Source organism: Hypanus sabinus, chromosome 29, assembly GCF_030144855.1.
Source record: "Hypanus sabinus isolate sHypSab1 chromosome 29, sHypSab1.hap1, whole genome shotgun sequence".
Taxonomy (NCBI): Eukaryota; Metazoa; Chordata; class Chondrichthyes; order Myliobatiformes; family Dasyatidae; genus Hypanus; species Hypanus sabinus.
In genome coordinates, this window is record NC_082734.1 from 27,993,481 (window position 1) to 28,007,485 (window position 14,005).

Genomic DNA, 14,005 nt, shown 5'->3' on the forward strand with positions numbered 1-14,005 from the left:
TCTGGAAAAATAAAGCATAATTGGAATAAAAATAAAGTGAAGGAAGGTAGATAATTATCAACAACATGGATGCTTTTAAGATTTGTAGTATTGCAGCTGCTATTTTAATGAAGTCTGTGATAGGGGTCCTCCAAGGCTCTGTGGAAGGCTGGTGGTAGCCTTTGGGGCTTCTGGGCTTGTAGCTATCTTTGAAAACTTGTAACCAGGCTTGGAAATCTGCTGTTGGTGGAAAAAGAGGGATTAGAGTTGTAAGCTACGCCGAGCCTGATATTCTTTGCTTTCCTCTGCCAGAGTTCAGTGAAGCACCATGAATGCCATATTCGGAAGAAGAAAGACCCCGGAGGAGATGCTCCGGCAGAACCAGCGGGCACTGAACCGGGCCATGAGGGAGCTGGACCGCGAGCGAACGAAGCTGGAGCAGCAGGAGAAGAAGATCATTGCGGACATCAAGAAAATGGCCAAACAGGGGCAGATGGTATGTGCGCGCAAAGCCTTTTCAGGAGCTAATTCTTCCAGAGGAGAGTAAACTGACGGGCTGGATCACTTAGAACAGAGATCAGAATAAAAAGATTTGTGTTCCTCTTCCTGACAGAAGGCGCAGTGCTGCGTCTGGGAGAGCCACTCTCTCCCGGTGACCTGAGTGTGTGGAATTTGCCTGTAATTGTGTCAGTTTCCTCCAGGTGCTCGGGTTTCCTCTCACAGTCCAGAGGGTCACTGTAAATTGCACCTGGTGTGTGGACCAGTGGTGAAATCTGGAGGTAAAAGGGAGGACACAATGGGCAAAATTGAGCCCACTAAACCTATCAAGAACACATCTGATAAGATACAGGAGTAGAATTAGGCCAATTGGCCCATCAACTCTGATCTGCCATTTCATCATGGCTGATCCAATTTTCCTCTCAGCCCCAGTCTCTTGCTTTCTCCCTGTATCCCTTCATGTCCAGACCAATCAATAATCTTTCAACCTCTGTCTTAAATATACGTAAAGGCTTGGCCTCCAAATCTGCCTTTGACAAAGAAATCCACAGATTCACTACTCTCTGGCTAAAGAAATTCCTCCTCAACTCCATTCTGAAAGGACATCCCTCTACTCTAAGGCTGTGCCTCCTGGTCTTGGACTCCCCCACCATAAGAAACATCCTCTTCATGTCCACTCTATCAAGGCCTTTCACCATTCAATAGGTCACCTCTCATCCTTTGGAATTCCAGTGAATACAGGCCCACAGCTGTCAAATGCTCACTCTCAAGACGCATACCTTGCCCACCTTTCAGGGCACCTTGCCATCCTTTTTATGCCATAGACCCGTCCCACTAACTGAGGTGCCCGTGGGCCCCAGTTTGGGAACCCCTGTAAGATCCAGAGAGTGTTGGGGAGCTCTACTAATAATAGTACCCCTTCAAGTCATCGTGATTGAGAAACATCAGCAATGCTTCATCAATGCACAGGTTTAAATCACGATTCTTGGCCCAACAGTACTTGAGTTCAAGCCTCTGCATTACCAGCTAAACCATGGTGCCATTAATATTGTCAGATGTTGTAATCAATAGCTATGTCTCTGTAAGAGAGACACAAAAGCACAAGGACAAGCCTTTCAGCCCACGGTGTCTGCTCCAACCAAGATGATGAATTAAACTGAGCATCTGCTTGCACCTATGCCTCAGGGTCCTGTCATTTACCGCATTTGACCTCCATCAGAATACACCTCATCTGCCATTTCCAACTGGTCTATATGCTGCTGTATCCTTTGACTGCTATCCACAACTCTGCCAATTTTTGTGTCGCTGCTAACTTACTAATCATTTTCACACTGGTGGTTCACAAACAAAAAACTCTACGCATTGATCCTTGTGGAACACGAGTGGTCACAGATCTCCATCTTCATTTTCATCCTGGTCATTCACAAACAAAAAATCTCCTGGTGTTCATCCTTGTGGAACACGAGTGGTCACAGGTCCTCAGTGAGAATAGCAGCCTGCACTCCTGCACTACACTCTGACTTAAATGGCCAAGCCAGTTTCGAATTCAGTCCACTATGTTTTCATGAATTATGTGTGTCTGTGTGATACAGGCCCTTTGGCCCAGTGAGTCTATAATGACCCCAGTGTCCAACCAGCTAGCCCCATTTTCTTGGACTTGACCCATGTCTGCCTAAGTCTTGCCCCCCGATGTATTTATCCAAGATGCTTATAAATGATACTGTTCTACCTGTCTCACTCTCTTCCTCTGGCAGCTCATTCCATGTACTCACCATTCTCTATGTGAAAAAGGACCCTATAAAATCTTTTCTCTCTCATCATTAACTTATGTCCCCTTCTCCAGTTTTGGACTCTCCTGCCCTAGGGAAAGACTTCTACTATTCATCTATGTCTCTCGTGATTGTAAACATTTCTATAAGGTGACCCCTCGTTCCCCTACGCTCCGAGGAATAAGGACCCACCCCAGCTAACCTTTCCCATAACCCTGATGCGCTAGTCCTGGCAATGCTCTGGTAGATCTTTCCTGCACTCTTTCCAGTTTAACCATGTCTTTCCGATAACAAACTAAGGAAAACAATCCTCCCCAAGTGCAACGTCACCAGCAACGTAATGTCCAGCTCCTGTACTCATTGCTCTGACTGATGAAAACCAGGGTGCTAAATGCCTTTTTCACCACCGTCTACCTGTGATACCACTTTCAACAAACTGTGCACTTGTGCTCCAGGTCCCTCTATTCCATTACACTCTATTGCTCACATTTCTAGTACTCAGCCATTCATCGTCTAAGTCCTACAATGGTTTGACTTTCTAACTTGCACTAACTCACACTTGCCTGTACTGAAATCCATTTGCTGCTCCTCAACCTCTTCCCTAACAGATCAAGACCCCGCTGTGATCTGTTATAGCCTCCACTATCAACAATACCTAGCTTGGTATTATACATAAGCTTACTGATCTAACCTTGAGCATTCACATCCAAAATCATTGAAATAATGAGTAATAAGGGTTCCCTATGTCATTACACTAGTCACTGGCCTCCATTCTGTGAAACAGCCTTCAGTGCCACCACCTTCCTACCTCCGAGCCGTTGTGAATCCCTCTAACTAGCTTATCCAGGATTCTGTGGAACCTAACCCTCCCGACCAACCTAGCATGCAGGACTTAATCTAAGGCCTTACTGAAGTTCAAATGGATTACATGCATTACCTTAACCTTTCAGTTATCTGTTCAAAAATTAAAAAAAACATTATCAAACATGACTTACTGCAGACACAAAGCCATGCTGACTCCTAATCAGCCTCCGCCTATCCATATGCTAGAAGATACTGCCCCTCAGAATTCCCCCCAGTGACTTTCCCATGACTGATGGCAGGCTGGCCAGCCTGTGGCTTCCTGGCTTGTCCTTGCTACTCTTCTTAAACAAAGCAAAGGCATTGGTGACCTTCCAGTCTTTGGGAACTTAACCATTGGATAACGATGAAGCTGATATCTTGGCTTCATCGTTAGGCCTGTGTGAGCAGTGAAAGGGTCGGTGACACGGAAGAGAAGTGTGAGGAAAAACATTTGCTGAAGTTTGAAAATGTATTCAGTGTGCAAACAAGAGACGCACACAAAATGTTGGAGGAACTCAACAGACTGGGCAGCATCAATGGAATAGAGGACAGTCGCGTTTCAGGCTGAGACCCTTCAGCAGGACTGCCCTTGTGATTGCAGCATCACCCATCGTGACGGAGACCATCTGGTCCCATTCTTCCTCATTCTTTCACACATTACATCCTTTATTATCAAGAGCAACACAGTTGGAGGGTCTCAGCAGGTCAGGCAGCAGCTGTGGAGGGAACTGAACAGTAGCTGAGACCCCTCATGAGGTCTGGAAAGGAAGAGGGCAGAAGCCAGAATGAAAGGGGTAGGAGGAGGGGGATGGGCATGAGCTGGTGAGTGTTGTGTGAATCTGGGAGGTGATAGTTTTATTTATGGAAATACAGCATAGAATAGGCCCTTCCAGTTGTTTGAACCACACTGTCTAGCAATGCCCTGATTTTAATTCCAGCCTAATCACAGGTCAACTTACAATGACCGATTTCCACTAACTGGTATGTGTTTGGACTATGGGAGGAAACCGGAGCCCCCAGAGGAAACCCACGGAGTCACAGGGGAGAACGTACAAACTCCTTACAGGCAGTGGCAGGATTTGAACCTGGGTTACTGGTACTGTAAAGCTAACCACTACGTCTCCATGCTGCCCTGGTGTCAGCGAAGGGCTGAAGAAGGAATCCATGGCTCTAGTAGATTTTGGAATAAAGGGAAGGAGGTGGACAACCAGAGAGAGGAAGGTGAAGGTGACAGGCAGTTCTTGAAGATGCAGGAGTGGAGAATGAAGGGGTAAAGGGGTCAGAAGGATTGGAGGAACAGAGAGGAATTGTTACCAGATGATGAAGAAATCAATATTGATGAAATCAGGTTGGAGACCAATAAGATGGAGTAGTACCTCAGTGCGTTTTGACTGCCACAACTTCCCTTACTGAGCAGAACCACTCTAGTGTGTAAAACAAAAACCCTTTTGCTCATGTCACTCTTGTTTCTCGCCCAGATTAGCGAAGGCATGGGTTTAGTGTGAGAGGGGAGCAATTAAGAGGAACCTGGGAGGATATTCTATAGAGGGAATGAGTTTGAGGCAGGTACATTAACAACATTTAAAAGTCACTTGGGTAAGTACATGGATAAGAAAAGTTCAGTGCGATGTGGGCCAAATGGGTCTAGGTTGGATTGGAAATGTGGTCAGCATGGAGCAGTTGGGCTGAAGAGCCTGTTTCCATTCTGTGTGGCTATGGATCCAGTACTGATGGTGTGCAGTCCGTGCACTAAGCGCTTAGTGGACCATGCAGGCTGGAAAAGGGAGAGCTGAAGGACGATGTGGTAAAACCCTTGCTAGGTCTCCCAGCAGGCTGATGAAGGTGTGGTTCTGTGGAGGAGTCTACAGCCAGGAGTGTTAAGTGTAGTAGCTACCATGAGATCTGACTTAAAGGTCAGGAGAAAGTCCTCTACTGAGTGTGGACAAAGTGGAACTGGGGAAGAATTGAAACAAGTAGTAGAGGAACACGTAAGAGGGGATTGAATGAGTAACTGAGGAACATGTAAGGGGGGTTGAATGAGTAACTGAGGAACATGTAAGAGGGGGTTGAATGAGTAACTGAGGAAAACCAGGGTGCAGTGAAGGGATTTGATTTGGAGTCTCATACCAAGGCCTTTCAGCCCACCAAGTCTGTGCTGACTTTCAAGCTCCCAATTACATTAATGCCAATGCCAATTTGTGTTCCCCACATTCTACCACTTAATTAAATCTTTGGGATGTGGGGGAAGCCAGAGTCACAAGGAAAGCTTACAAACGGTATGGGATTGAAGGGCGGGTCACTGGAGCTGTGGAGTAGTGACTCGAATAAAGTGGAGGAAGGAGCTGGATTTCGTGGGTCTCGTTTTGTGCTCTAAGTTTTTCCTTTTATCCACTTAGCTTAAAATTCAACAGTATTTTTTAAAAAAGTCTTGTTGTGGGGAAAGAAATGGCAGCTTGTTTCTGGACTGAATATCTCGACAGTACCTATGAATGGTATTCTTTTGCCAAACCCTAGGATGCAGTGAAAATAATGGCAAAAGACTTGGTGCGAACGCGTCGCTATGTGAAGAAGTTCATTATGATGAAGGCAAACATCCAGGCCGTGTCACTGAAGATCCAGACTCTGAAATCAAACAACACCATGGCCCAGGCCATGAAAGGAGTCACCAAGGCCATGGCTACCATGAATCAACAGGTAAGGTTTTGCTTGTGAAGCGAGTTGGGTGTGTCGTGAAATACTGTAGTAAAGACGAGGAAAACAGCTGAATCAGTTCCTTATTGAAGAAGGCATTAACTGGCATTGGGGATGTTCCATGAATAATTCACCAGGCAATTCCTGGGATGAGAGGGTTGTCCTATCATGGGTGGCTTGGGAAATTAGATCTATATTTTTCTGATTTTAGAAACAATGAGGATTTTATTGAAGTGCATAATCTCCTGGGTGGGGGGAGTGGCACAGCAGGATTATGCAAAGATGTCTCTGTAACTGGGAGTGTCTCGAATGAGGGGTCATGGTTACAAAATTAGGGGGCAGGTTGGAATTTTATCTTGGAGAGTGATGAATTTCTGGAAATATCTACCCTGGTGGGCTGTGGAGGCTGGATCACTGGGCCTGTTGAAAGAGGAAGCAGCCAAGCTTCTGAAAGACCAGGCAATTGAGGACATTGGGGACCAGGCAGAGAGAAGGAACCGAGACCTGGGTAGGTCAACGGGGGTGGGGGGGGGGGGTGGGTGTCATATGGAATGGTGGCTCAGCTTGGAGGTCCTTCTCCTATTTCCTGGTTTTCTTTGGTGTGTTGAGGAATGGGTTTGGTGACTGAAGACAACAAGAGTCGTGAGGGGTGGATGAAGAACGTGAGGAAAGGAATGCAGAGAGCAGGGCTTTCGTGGTTGCTCATACAAGTAGCACAGTGTAGCAGTGCAGAGTTAACTGGCGGCTGTTCATTGAGCCCCTGACAGCCTCAAAAAATGCTAAAAATATAATTCATCAACAGCTGTGAGGAGCAGGAGATGAGTTATTTTGGAAGAGGGAGAGCGCTATGTGCTGAATCATGATACCTAGCTAGCTAGTCCCAATTTCTGCATTCTTCCAGGTCCCATCCTCCATGTAGCTGCTGCTGTAGTGACTCTGTTGTACCTGACCCAACCACTTCCTGCGCTCATTCCGTATCCTCGCCACCCTCTGCATGGAAAAAGTTGCCTCTCAGAACACTTTAAAATCTTTCCCCTCTCAAGCTAAATCTATGCCTCCTAGTTTTTGACATTCCTACCCTGTGATAGACTTATCATCCACTTATCTTTCACTCTAACATTTCCATAAAGTTCATTCTCCTACATTCCAAGGAATAAAGACCCAGCCAGGCCAACCTCTCCCTATATCTCAGGCCCTTGTGTCTTGGCAACAACCTCGTAAATCTTCTCTGTATTCTTTCCATTTTGACCATGTCTTTTCTATAACAGTGACCATAACTGGCATCTGGGTGCTGGCAAATTCCACCCACGTTAAGCACCAGCTTCTCTTTGATCCTCGGGCACCTTCTTAATTTTTTTCTTTATGATCGATCATCATCAAAACTCTTCCAGTTTCAATGACCTGTTCATCCAAACCTGATCTCCGTGTCACTGCAGAGAAACGTTGTTGAAGGTTTGGATTAATTGTAGCTGGTGGTGAGAGTCTTCTTGCACTCAAAGTCCTGACCTTTCCTTCTCCTTGCAGCTGAAGTTGCCTCAGATTCAGAAGATCATGATGGAATTTGAGAAGCAGACAGAGATCATGGACATGAAAGAGGAAATGATGAATGACGCCATTGATGATGCCATGGGCGATGAAGATGACGAAGAAGAGAGGTAAGTGTAGAGTATCTCATGGGTTGTGACTTTTGAGTCCAGGGAGCAGGCGCAATCCGCTTCATAATTTGGGATTCTTTATTATTCATCTCTGGATGTAATGTTGACAAAGCTGGTATAGAGAAGTCAGTTGTAAGCCCACCTTTTAGAACCTGTGCAACTGTTCCCACAGCAATTTTGGGTATGGCTGTGAGGATTTACAATGATAGAATGTGGATGTATTTCCAAATTGGGGTGGTGTTTCTTGGGGAACTCTTTGATGTTTCTTAGGGAACTGTGCTCCCACACAGCTGCCAGCCATGGTCCTCTGGATGGTGATTTTGGCTGTTGGATTACTTTCACTCTTGGCCAGGACTTGAGCTCTGAGATGTGTCAAACTCCCAGCAGTGGTGGTGGTTCACTACTTTGGTTCCCTTTTTTAAGAACTACTGATGTCCAGTGCTTCACCCTGCTCCAGAGGACAGTATACCGCTCTGCCTGTTCCTGGCAGTTCAACAGAGATTCACTCTCCATGCATCCATCCTTCTTTGAAAGGATTCTGTTAAACTTGTCTCTTGGTTAGCAGACTTGGAAATAGTTTTTTCTTCTTCGTCAAAGTACTGACAGAAGGCATTGTGTGCACATGTACTCAGCAGGCAAGCTCGGAGCTAGGTCACTCTGCTAATACCTGGTGCTCTGCAATAGCACTGGATCCATGAATGCAGGGGTTTGTTTGTGATAGAGGCAGAAATATCCCTCTATCCTTCAACTGTGATTCAAATTCAGTCTCCCTGGAGAGTCAGTGTTGGGTTATCAGCTGCCTGGGGAAAACAAGAGCTGACTGGGTTGCTGATGCCCAGGGAAGTGAAAGGTGATTTAAGCATGTCCATGCCCACAGAAAAGCTGTGTGTGTAGCATATCGCTGTGTTCCTTCCAAGCTGCAGGGCTTTCTCTGTTGCATCATGCATTGAACTGCGGTGGCTTCGGGCCATGAAAAGTTTGTCACCACTTTACTGACAGTGGCGGATGAATCTTAATCATCAAAGACATTCACCTAGCAATACAAAGCTTTTATTTTGAGGCCCCAAGTACAAAGTAGTGGAACAGGCAGAGTGTGCTACTGCCTCCTGGAATAGGGTGAGACGCTGGACATCAGCAATTCGTTAAACAGGAAACTCCAGATCACCAGCAACCAAAACAGTGGAAATTTGGTTAAGTCTGCACTTGGCTGTGGTTGCGTCAGAGGGATGTATTATCCTTGACTTGGACACAGAGTCAATTCAATAATACAGAAAGATCAAAAGATATTAAGCTTGTGTAAGTTGTGTACTTTCTAATGGTGTTTACAGTACAAGTATCCTCCACTTGTCGAAACTTCGCTTTACGCCACTTCACTTTTACGAAAGACCTACATTAGTACCTGTTTTCGCTAACCAAAAGAAATCTGAAGAGGAATGTTCGCTTTTACGAAAGCAAGATGTGTCCTAAGGTATCAGAAAAGCCTAAGAGAGCTCGTAAGGGTGTTATGCTAGCATAAAGCTGGATGTAATTAAGTGTTTCAATCATAGTGAACAAAATAAAGACATTGTGCGTTGAACTTGCCTGCGTCCACCATTCATACTATTTACACACTGAGAGAAAGAATCTTGAAAGCTGCCAATGTTACTATTGGTTCTGCTAGCAGCATATCATTCCTGCTTTTACTATATGTTAGTGTTATTTTAGGTTTTATGTGTTATTTGGTATGATTTGGTAGGGTATTTTGTGGGTCTGGGAACACTTAAAACTTTTTCCCATATAAACTAATGGTAATTGCTTCTTCGCTTTATGCCATTTCGGCTTATGAAAGGTTTCATAGGAACACTCTACTTTCGGATAGTGGGAAATTGTAATTGAGAGGAGTTTAGAGGCAAATCATTAACATTAGGCTGGGCAATTTCTGGAAACATTTCACACAGGCTGGATGGAGGAAAACATAGTACTCTTTCCTACCCCCCCCTCCTCAAAATCTGAGGCTGGAGACTGGTCATGAGGAGTTCCATATCTCAAGTCGAGGGGGTTGTGGAGGCTGGTGCGGGATCCATGGATTCCAGTGCAGTGTGCAGGTTGGTAATGGGAGTCTGTTGTTAGTGGATTTGGTTGCTGGCTCTGAGTACTGGGGAATGTAAAAGGAAAGGAGTTTGATTGTCACAAGCAGATGCTGGAAATCTAAAGCAACACACACAAGATGTCGACTGTGTACTCTTTTCCATAGACTCTGCTGAGTTCCTCCAGCATTTCGTAGGGATTTGAGTCGGCCGTGCTGCAGCGGGATGAGGGAACAAGCTGGAGATCTGAATGGAATCTCCTGTTCCTGTGTGCAGATGGGATTAAACAGCCTGCATGCCTGTCTGGGGAGTTGGGTGAAGCTGCAGGAGGGCATGACCATCATTCTTTCAGGGACTGAGTGTTGTTTCTCAACTCAAATCCGCAGAGAGAGAAATCTTGGCATCAGGCTCCACATCTCTGCTCCCACCACAGTGAACACCAAGAATAAACTAGTACATGTGTATCTCTCTTGTATTTCAGTGATGCTATCGTGTCTCAGGTCCTGGATGAACTTGGACTGACCCTGACTGATGAGCTGTCTAGTAAGTATCACAGGGGTGAAAGGTGGGTTCAGCCAGCTGAATAATGTTGTAGCATGCAGCCGACACATTGAACCGGCGAGCTAATGAGCAGACTGTACCCGTTTTCTTCTCTCTATCGGAAGCTCTTGAAATTTATTGTCTCCTTATGGAGGGCTGTAGGACAAACTCGGGATGGGATGGCTCACTGGGCAACCCTTTTGGCATGGAGTTGGGTGAAACGGTCTGCTTCCCTGCTTTTTGAGTACCCTACAGCCATACACAGTTCAGTGAAGTCTACCTGACAGGCAGGAAGGTCCAGTGTATTAGTGAGACCCTGGGGGAGGGGTGTGGGGAAGGAGCACCTGCATTAAAACCCTCACCTGAACCCTAACCCTTTCAAGACTGCTGGATATGCCTGAGTGCTTTATATCCAGTGATGTCAAAGGAATTTAGGGTTATGGGACTCAGTAGGAAAATATTGTGGGCACCCCTCCAAGAGGACCACAACCTTATCGTGGGTTTTGGAGACTTGTGTGCCTCAATGACCTGGAGAGCTTTGTTGGCTAGAGTCAGGACCTTGTGATTTGGCTCTTGGTTGGGTCACCCATGCCAAACAGGTCAAAGGGTAGAAGCTAGACTAAGAGTGGTCCACTGCCAGGTTTGTGGGTTCGGCTCAGGGCGAATGACCCAGACTGGCCCAAAAACAATTTTTATGGAAACAGCAATGAAGAATCCTTCCAAATGGACTGCATCCTTCATTGCTGCCCTAAACACCATAAGCATAATGGACAGCAAGTATCATGGCCAACAGCAGATAAGCTTTGATCTTATTGAATAGTGCATAGCAGGTCTAAGCTCTTGTGGTTGCTTTTGGTGAACATTTGTTAAGCTCTGTCTGATAATATAACTAAAACAGTAGCCAGGTGTGGGAATCAGACGGGTAAATGTGAGATAGGTTGTGAGAAGTAATTACTGACCATGCCTCTGAGTGCAGCCCCAGGGTCTCCATGTCCACCTGAGGTAGCAGACAGTTGTCTCATCTGAAAGCCATTACCTATTGCAGCGTGGATTTTTCTTGGAGAGCAGCATATCAGGTTAAATGTTGCGTCAACTCTCTGCAGTTGGGATTGTATCCAGTGCGGGTGTGATGGGTAAGAGTTCTGGTCTCTGGAGCTCTTTGATCACAGTGGAAAGGTCATCTCCAGCTGTAGCAGTCAGAGGTCTTTTGCCTGGTCCATTCCCCAGGCAGCTAACCCCAGGATGTTCCTTTCGCCTTCTAGATCTGCCAAGCACTGGAGCATCACTCAGTGTCGCTGCCGGGAAAAAGGCAGAGCCGGCTGTCTTGGAAGACGCAGATGCTGACCTGGAGAAACGGCTGAAAAACCTCCGCAAGGACTGAGTGGGTCGCCACGTGGTTGTTTTAAAAATTTAAATTAGCTGTATAATATAGACTGCACGGAGCGATTGTGATTTGGTATTTCTTTTGGTTTGTGGGAGTGATCGCCAAGTTGGTACATCTGGGGAGGGAGGGGGTAGCAATGGGCAGGACACACCAACTTAAGAACGAGGAAATCTAAGTGAATCCACTATAGCTGGGAGTCAGTGGCAGAGAGAGTTGGAGCCTTGTTGGTTGCCAGTGTCTATTATTCCCAAGTCTTTATTTTTCTTTAATCATCCTTTACCAGTGTTGTATTAATGCTCACCAAAGTTTCGGGCGAGGAGCACTCCAAATTCAAACCCACCTCCTCCCCACCAACACTTTAAAGGAAGTATTTAAAAAGCACCTGTGATTTTGGATCCTTTGGAGGGAGATGAGCAAATTCGTTTCGTTGCAGAGGCTGGAGGAACGTGAGGGTGAACACAAATTTCTTGGTGGTTGTAACACTATTGGGACTGGCTTGTGCCGATTCACGTTGAGCTTTATGGCCACTGGCTCAACGTGGACTATGTATATTCCCACTCTTGGTCGTACACAGGACTGCACCTCCTCTAACTCCAGTAAAAATACATCAGCACTTGGACCCATGCCAACTACTCATCTCGGCTGGGAGAAGGTGTAGAGGGACGTTGTAGCCCACCCGGTCACTCGGGCATTAAGGCTGACTGATTATTTTTAAAAATCACTTAGTTCCGAGGAGATTTGTATGCCGTGAGGTGAGCACTAGACCCAAAGAAAGAGCGGTTCCAACCTAATGCTGGTGCATCTAATCCTGTTCCAGTGGGGTGACTGGAAATGACATTCTATGTGCAATTAAAAATCTCAGCTCACTCTTCACTTTGTCAACTTTGTCCTTTGTACATTCTTCTGCCAATGTTGATTATGGAGTGTACCGATCCATTGTATTGTCCTGGTACAGGGCCACCACTGCTAAGACAGTGTCATTACAGCGTGACTTGCTTATGTGGCTAGATTCCATGGTAAAAAGGGACAGAGTTTAATAAATATGAGAATAAAATAAAGTTGGCCTGGGTTACATTGCAATAGCTTGTTCTAATTCTACTCCCATCTCTAACTCCATTCACATGATGTGGTCACTCCTCAATGTTGTGCTTTGGCTGCTATTGAATCAATGAATCGCTGACAAGGACGTACAAGTAGCAAGTGAATCCCAGGCTGTGACGAGTGTAACTCCCGGCGTTGCCTGGTTAAGACGTGCCATGGCGTTGTCTATACTAGGTCTGCACCCTTTCAGCCCAGTTCTGCTACCCTGGAGTTGGTTCTGCAAACCTGACTCCCCCCACGCATTGCAGACCCTGCCCTCGGCCTCTCCAGACAGAATTGTAGGAGTTTTCTTTTAGTGTTCAATTGCTGCTTGCGGTGGAAGGTGTGCAGGAGAGCTTGAAGGCAGCTTGAAGGCCCGAGTCATTTTGCTGGGCTGCTCCCAGAAGACTGCAGACTCCTGTGCATGTTCCTGCCCACTGGCTGGGCATCCCTGCTCAGTGCTGTATATTATCAACACCCAGCTTGTTGCTCACTGACTGAAACATTAAAAACCGAGCGACGCAAGATGATGGAGAGAATTTTCAGCAGTGTTTGAACCATAAGGTGAACAGGTAGTTTGCCTTCAGTTTGTCTATCGTTCAAAAGAATGTACTTGAAGCAAATCTGTTGTTATATCCTCGATATCAACAACCCACTGGTTGAGCTTGGAAGTGACTGAGCAAGTGTGACACAGTATCAGAAGCCGCTGTCGTATCTCTTCATTAGTGTTCCCTGTCTCTGTAGGAGTGCCTAAGGAACTTCCATTATCCCTGCAACTATCTTGTGAGCTTGTCTCTACCACAAGATTTCACTTGCTCATGGGGAGGGAACCTGTGGAGTCCATGGTGTAAAGATGTTCAGCTTCTAGCATGGCTAAAAATGAAATCTTGTAAAATAACTTCTATGCAAGTGGCCATTATGATGCACTTTTGTTGAATCACATCATTCTTGAAGAGAGCCTACACAAATGTGTGTGTGTGTGTGTCGAATCTCAGGAGATGAGTGTCAGGGGCAATGTGCAGTCAGTTAATTTTCTTGCAAAGCTTTTATATTCAGGCAACCTATTTTCTTTGGTTTCCACATTTACGATCAACCTGATGTGCCGTAATAAAGTGTTTACCATTTGGTTATTTTTTGAAATTTGACCAGAGTCCAGCATCTTTGTGGATTTCCATTTCAGCATTGTTTTCTGTTGCTGTGTAGTGATTGAACAAGGGGGTGATGGGCTGATGGACCAGGTGGGGAGGGGGCTTGTGGGTGGAAGGGAGTTGGGGAGGAGGAGCTGGGCAGTGTGCTGATGAATGAAGTGGGGGGAGGTGGGCAGCGGGCTGGTGGACAGAGGGAGGGGTAAAGCTGGCAATGTCTGTGGTACTTGGGACAGAAGGTAACATGAGGATCAGATATTGTAGCCCCTCAGGCTTGTTCTGATGAGCCATGCTCATAATATCTTGAGCACAATCCCTATATCCCTCTATCCCTTTATTTGCAGATCTGATCCTC

The 14,005-nt window shown here is 46.0% G+C and overlaps 1 protein-coding gene across 1 annotated transcript; it reads left to right on the forward strand.

Moving 5' to 3' along the window:
- The first annotated feature begins 292 nt into the window (after window positions 1–292).
- On the forward strand, window positions 293–13,650 carry LOC132383164 (charged multivesicular body protein 2a). The gene is made up of 5 exons (XM_059954036.1): window positions 293–475; window positions 5,604–5,783; window positions 7,305–7,435; window positions 9,983–10,044; window positions 11,304–13,650. Exons 1-5 carry the CDS (start codon window positions 308–310, stop codon window positions 11,420–11,422), a joined length of 660 nt encoding a protein of 219 aa, XP_059810019.1. The 5' UTR covers window positions 293–307; the 3' UTR covers window positions 11,423–13,650.
- The last annotated feature ends 355 nt before the right edge of the window (window positions 13,651–14,005 follow it).

What these genes read in the sequence shown, in the direction of transcription:
- LOC132383164 (XM_059954036.1), top strand. Translation starts at nt 308, where the DNA reads ATGAATGCCATATTCGGAAGAAGAAAGACCCCGGAGGAGATGCTCCGG. An exon ending in TGGCCAAACAGGGGCAGATG is followed by an intron (nt 476 to 5,603) that starts GTATGTGCGCGC and finishes GCCAAACCCTAG; the next exon opens with GATGCAGTGAAAATAATGGC. An exon ending in CCTGACTGATGAGCTGTCTA is followed by an intron (nt 10,045 to 11,303) that starts GTAAGTATCACA and finishes TTCGCCTTCTAG; the next exon opens with ATCTGCCAAGCACTGGAGCA.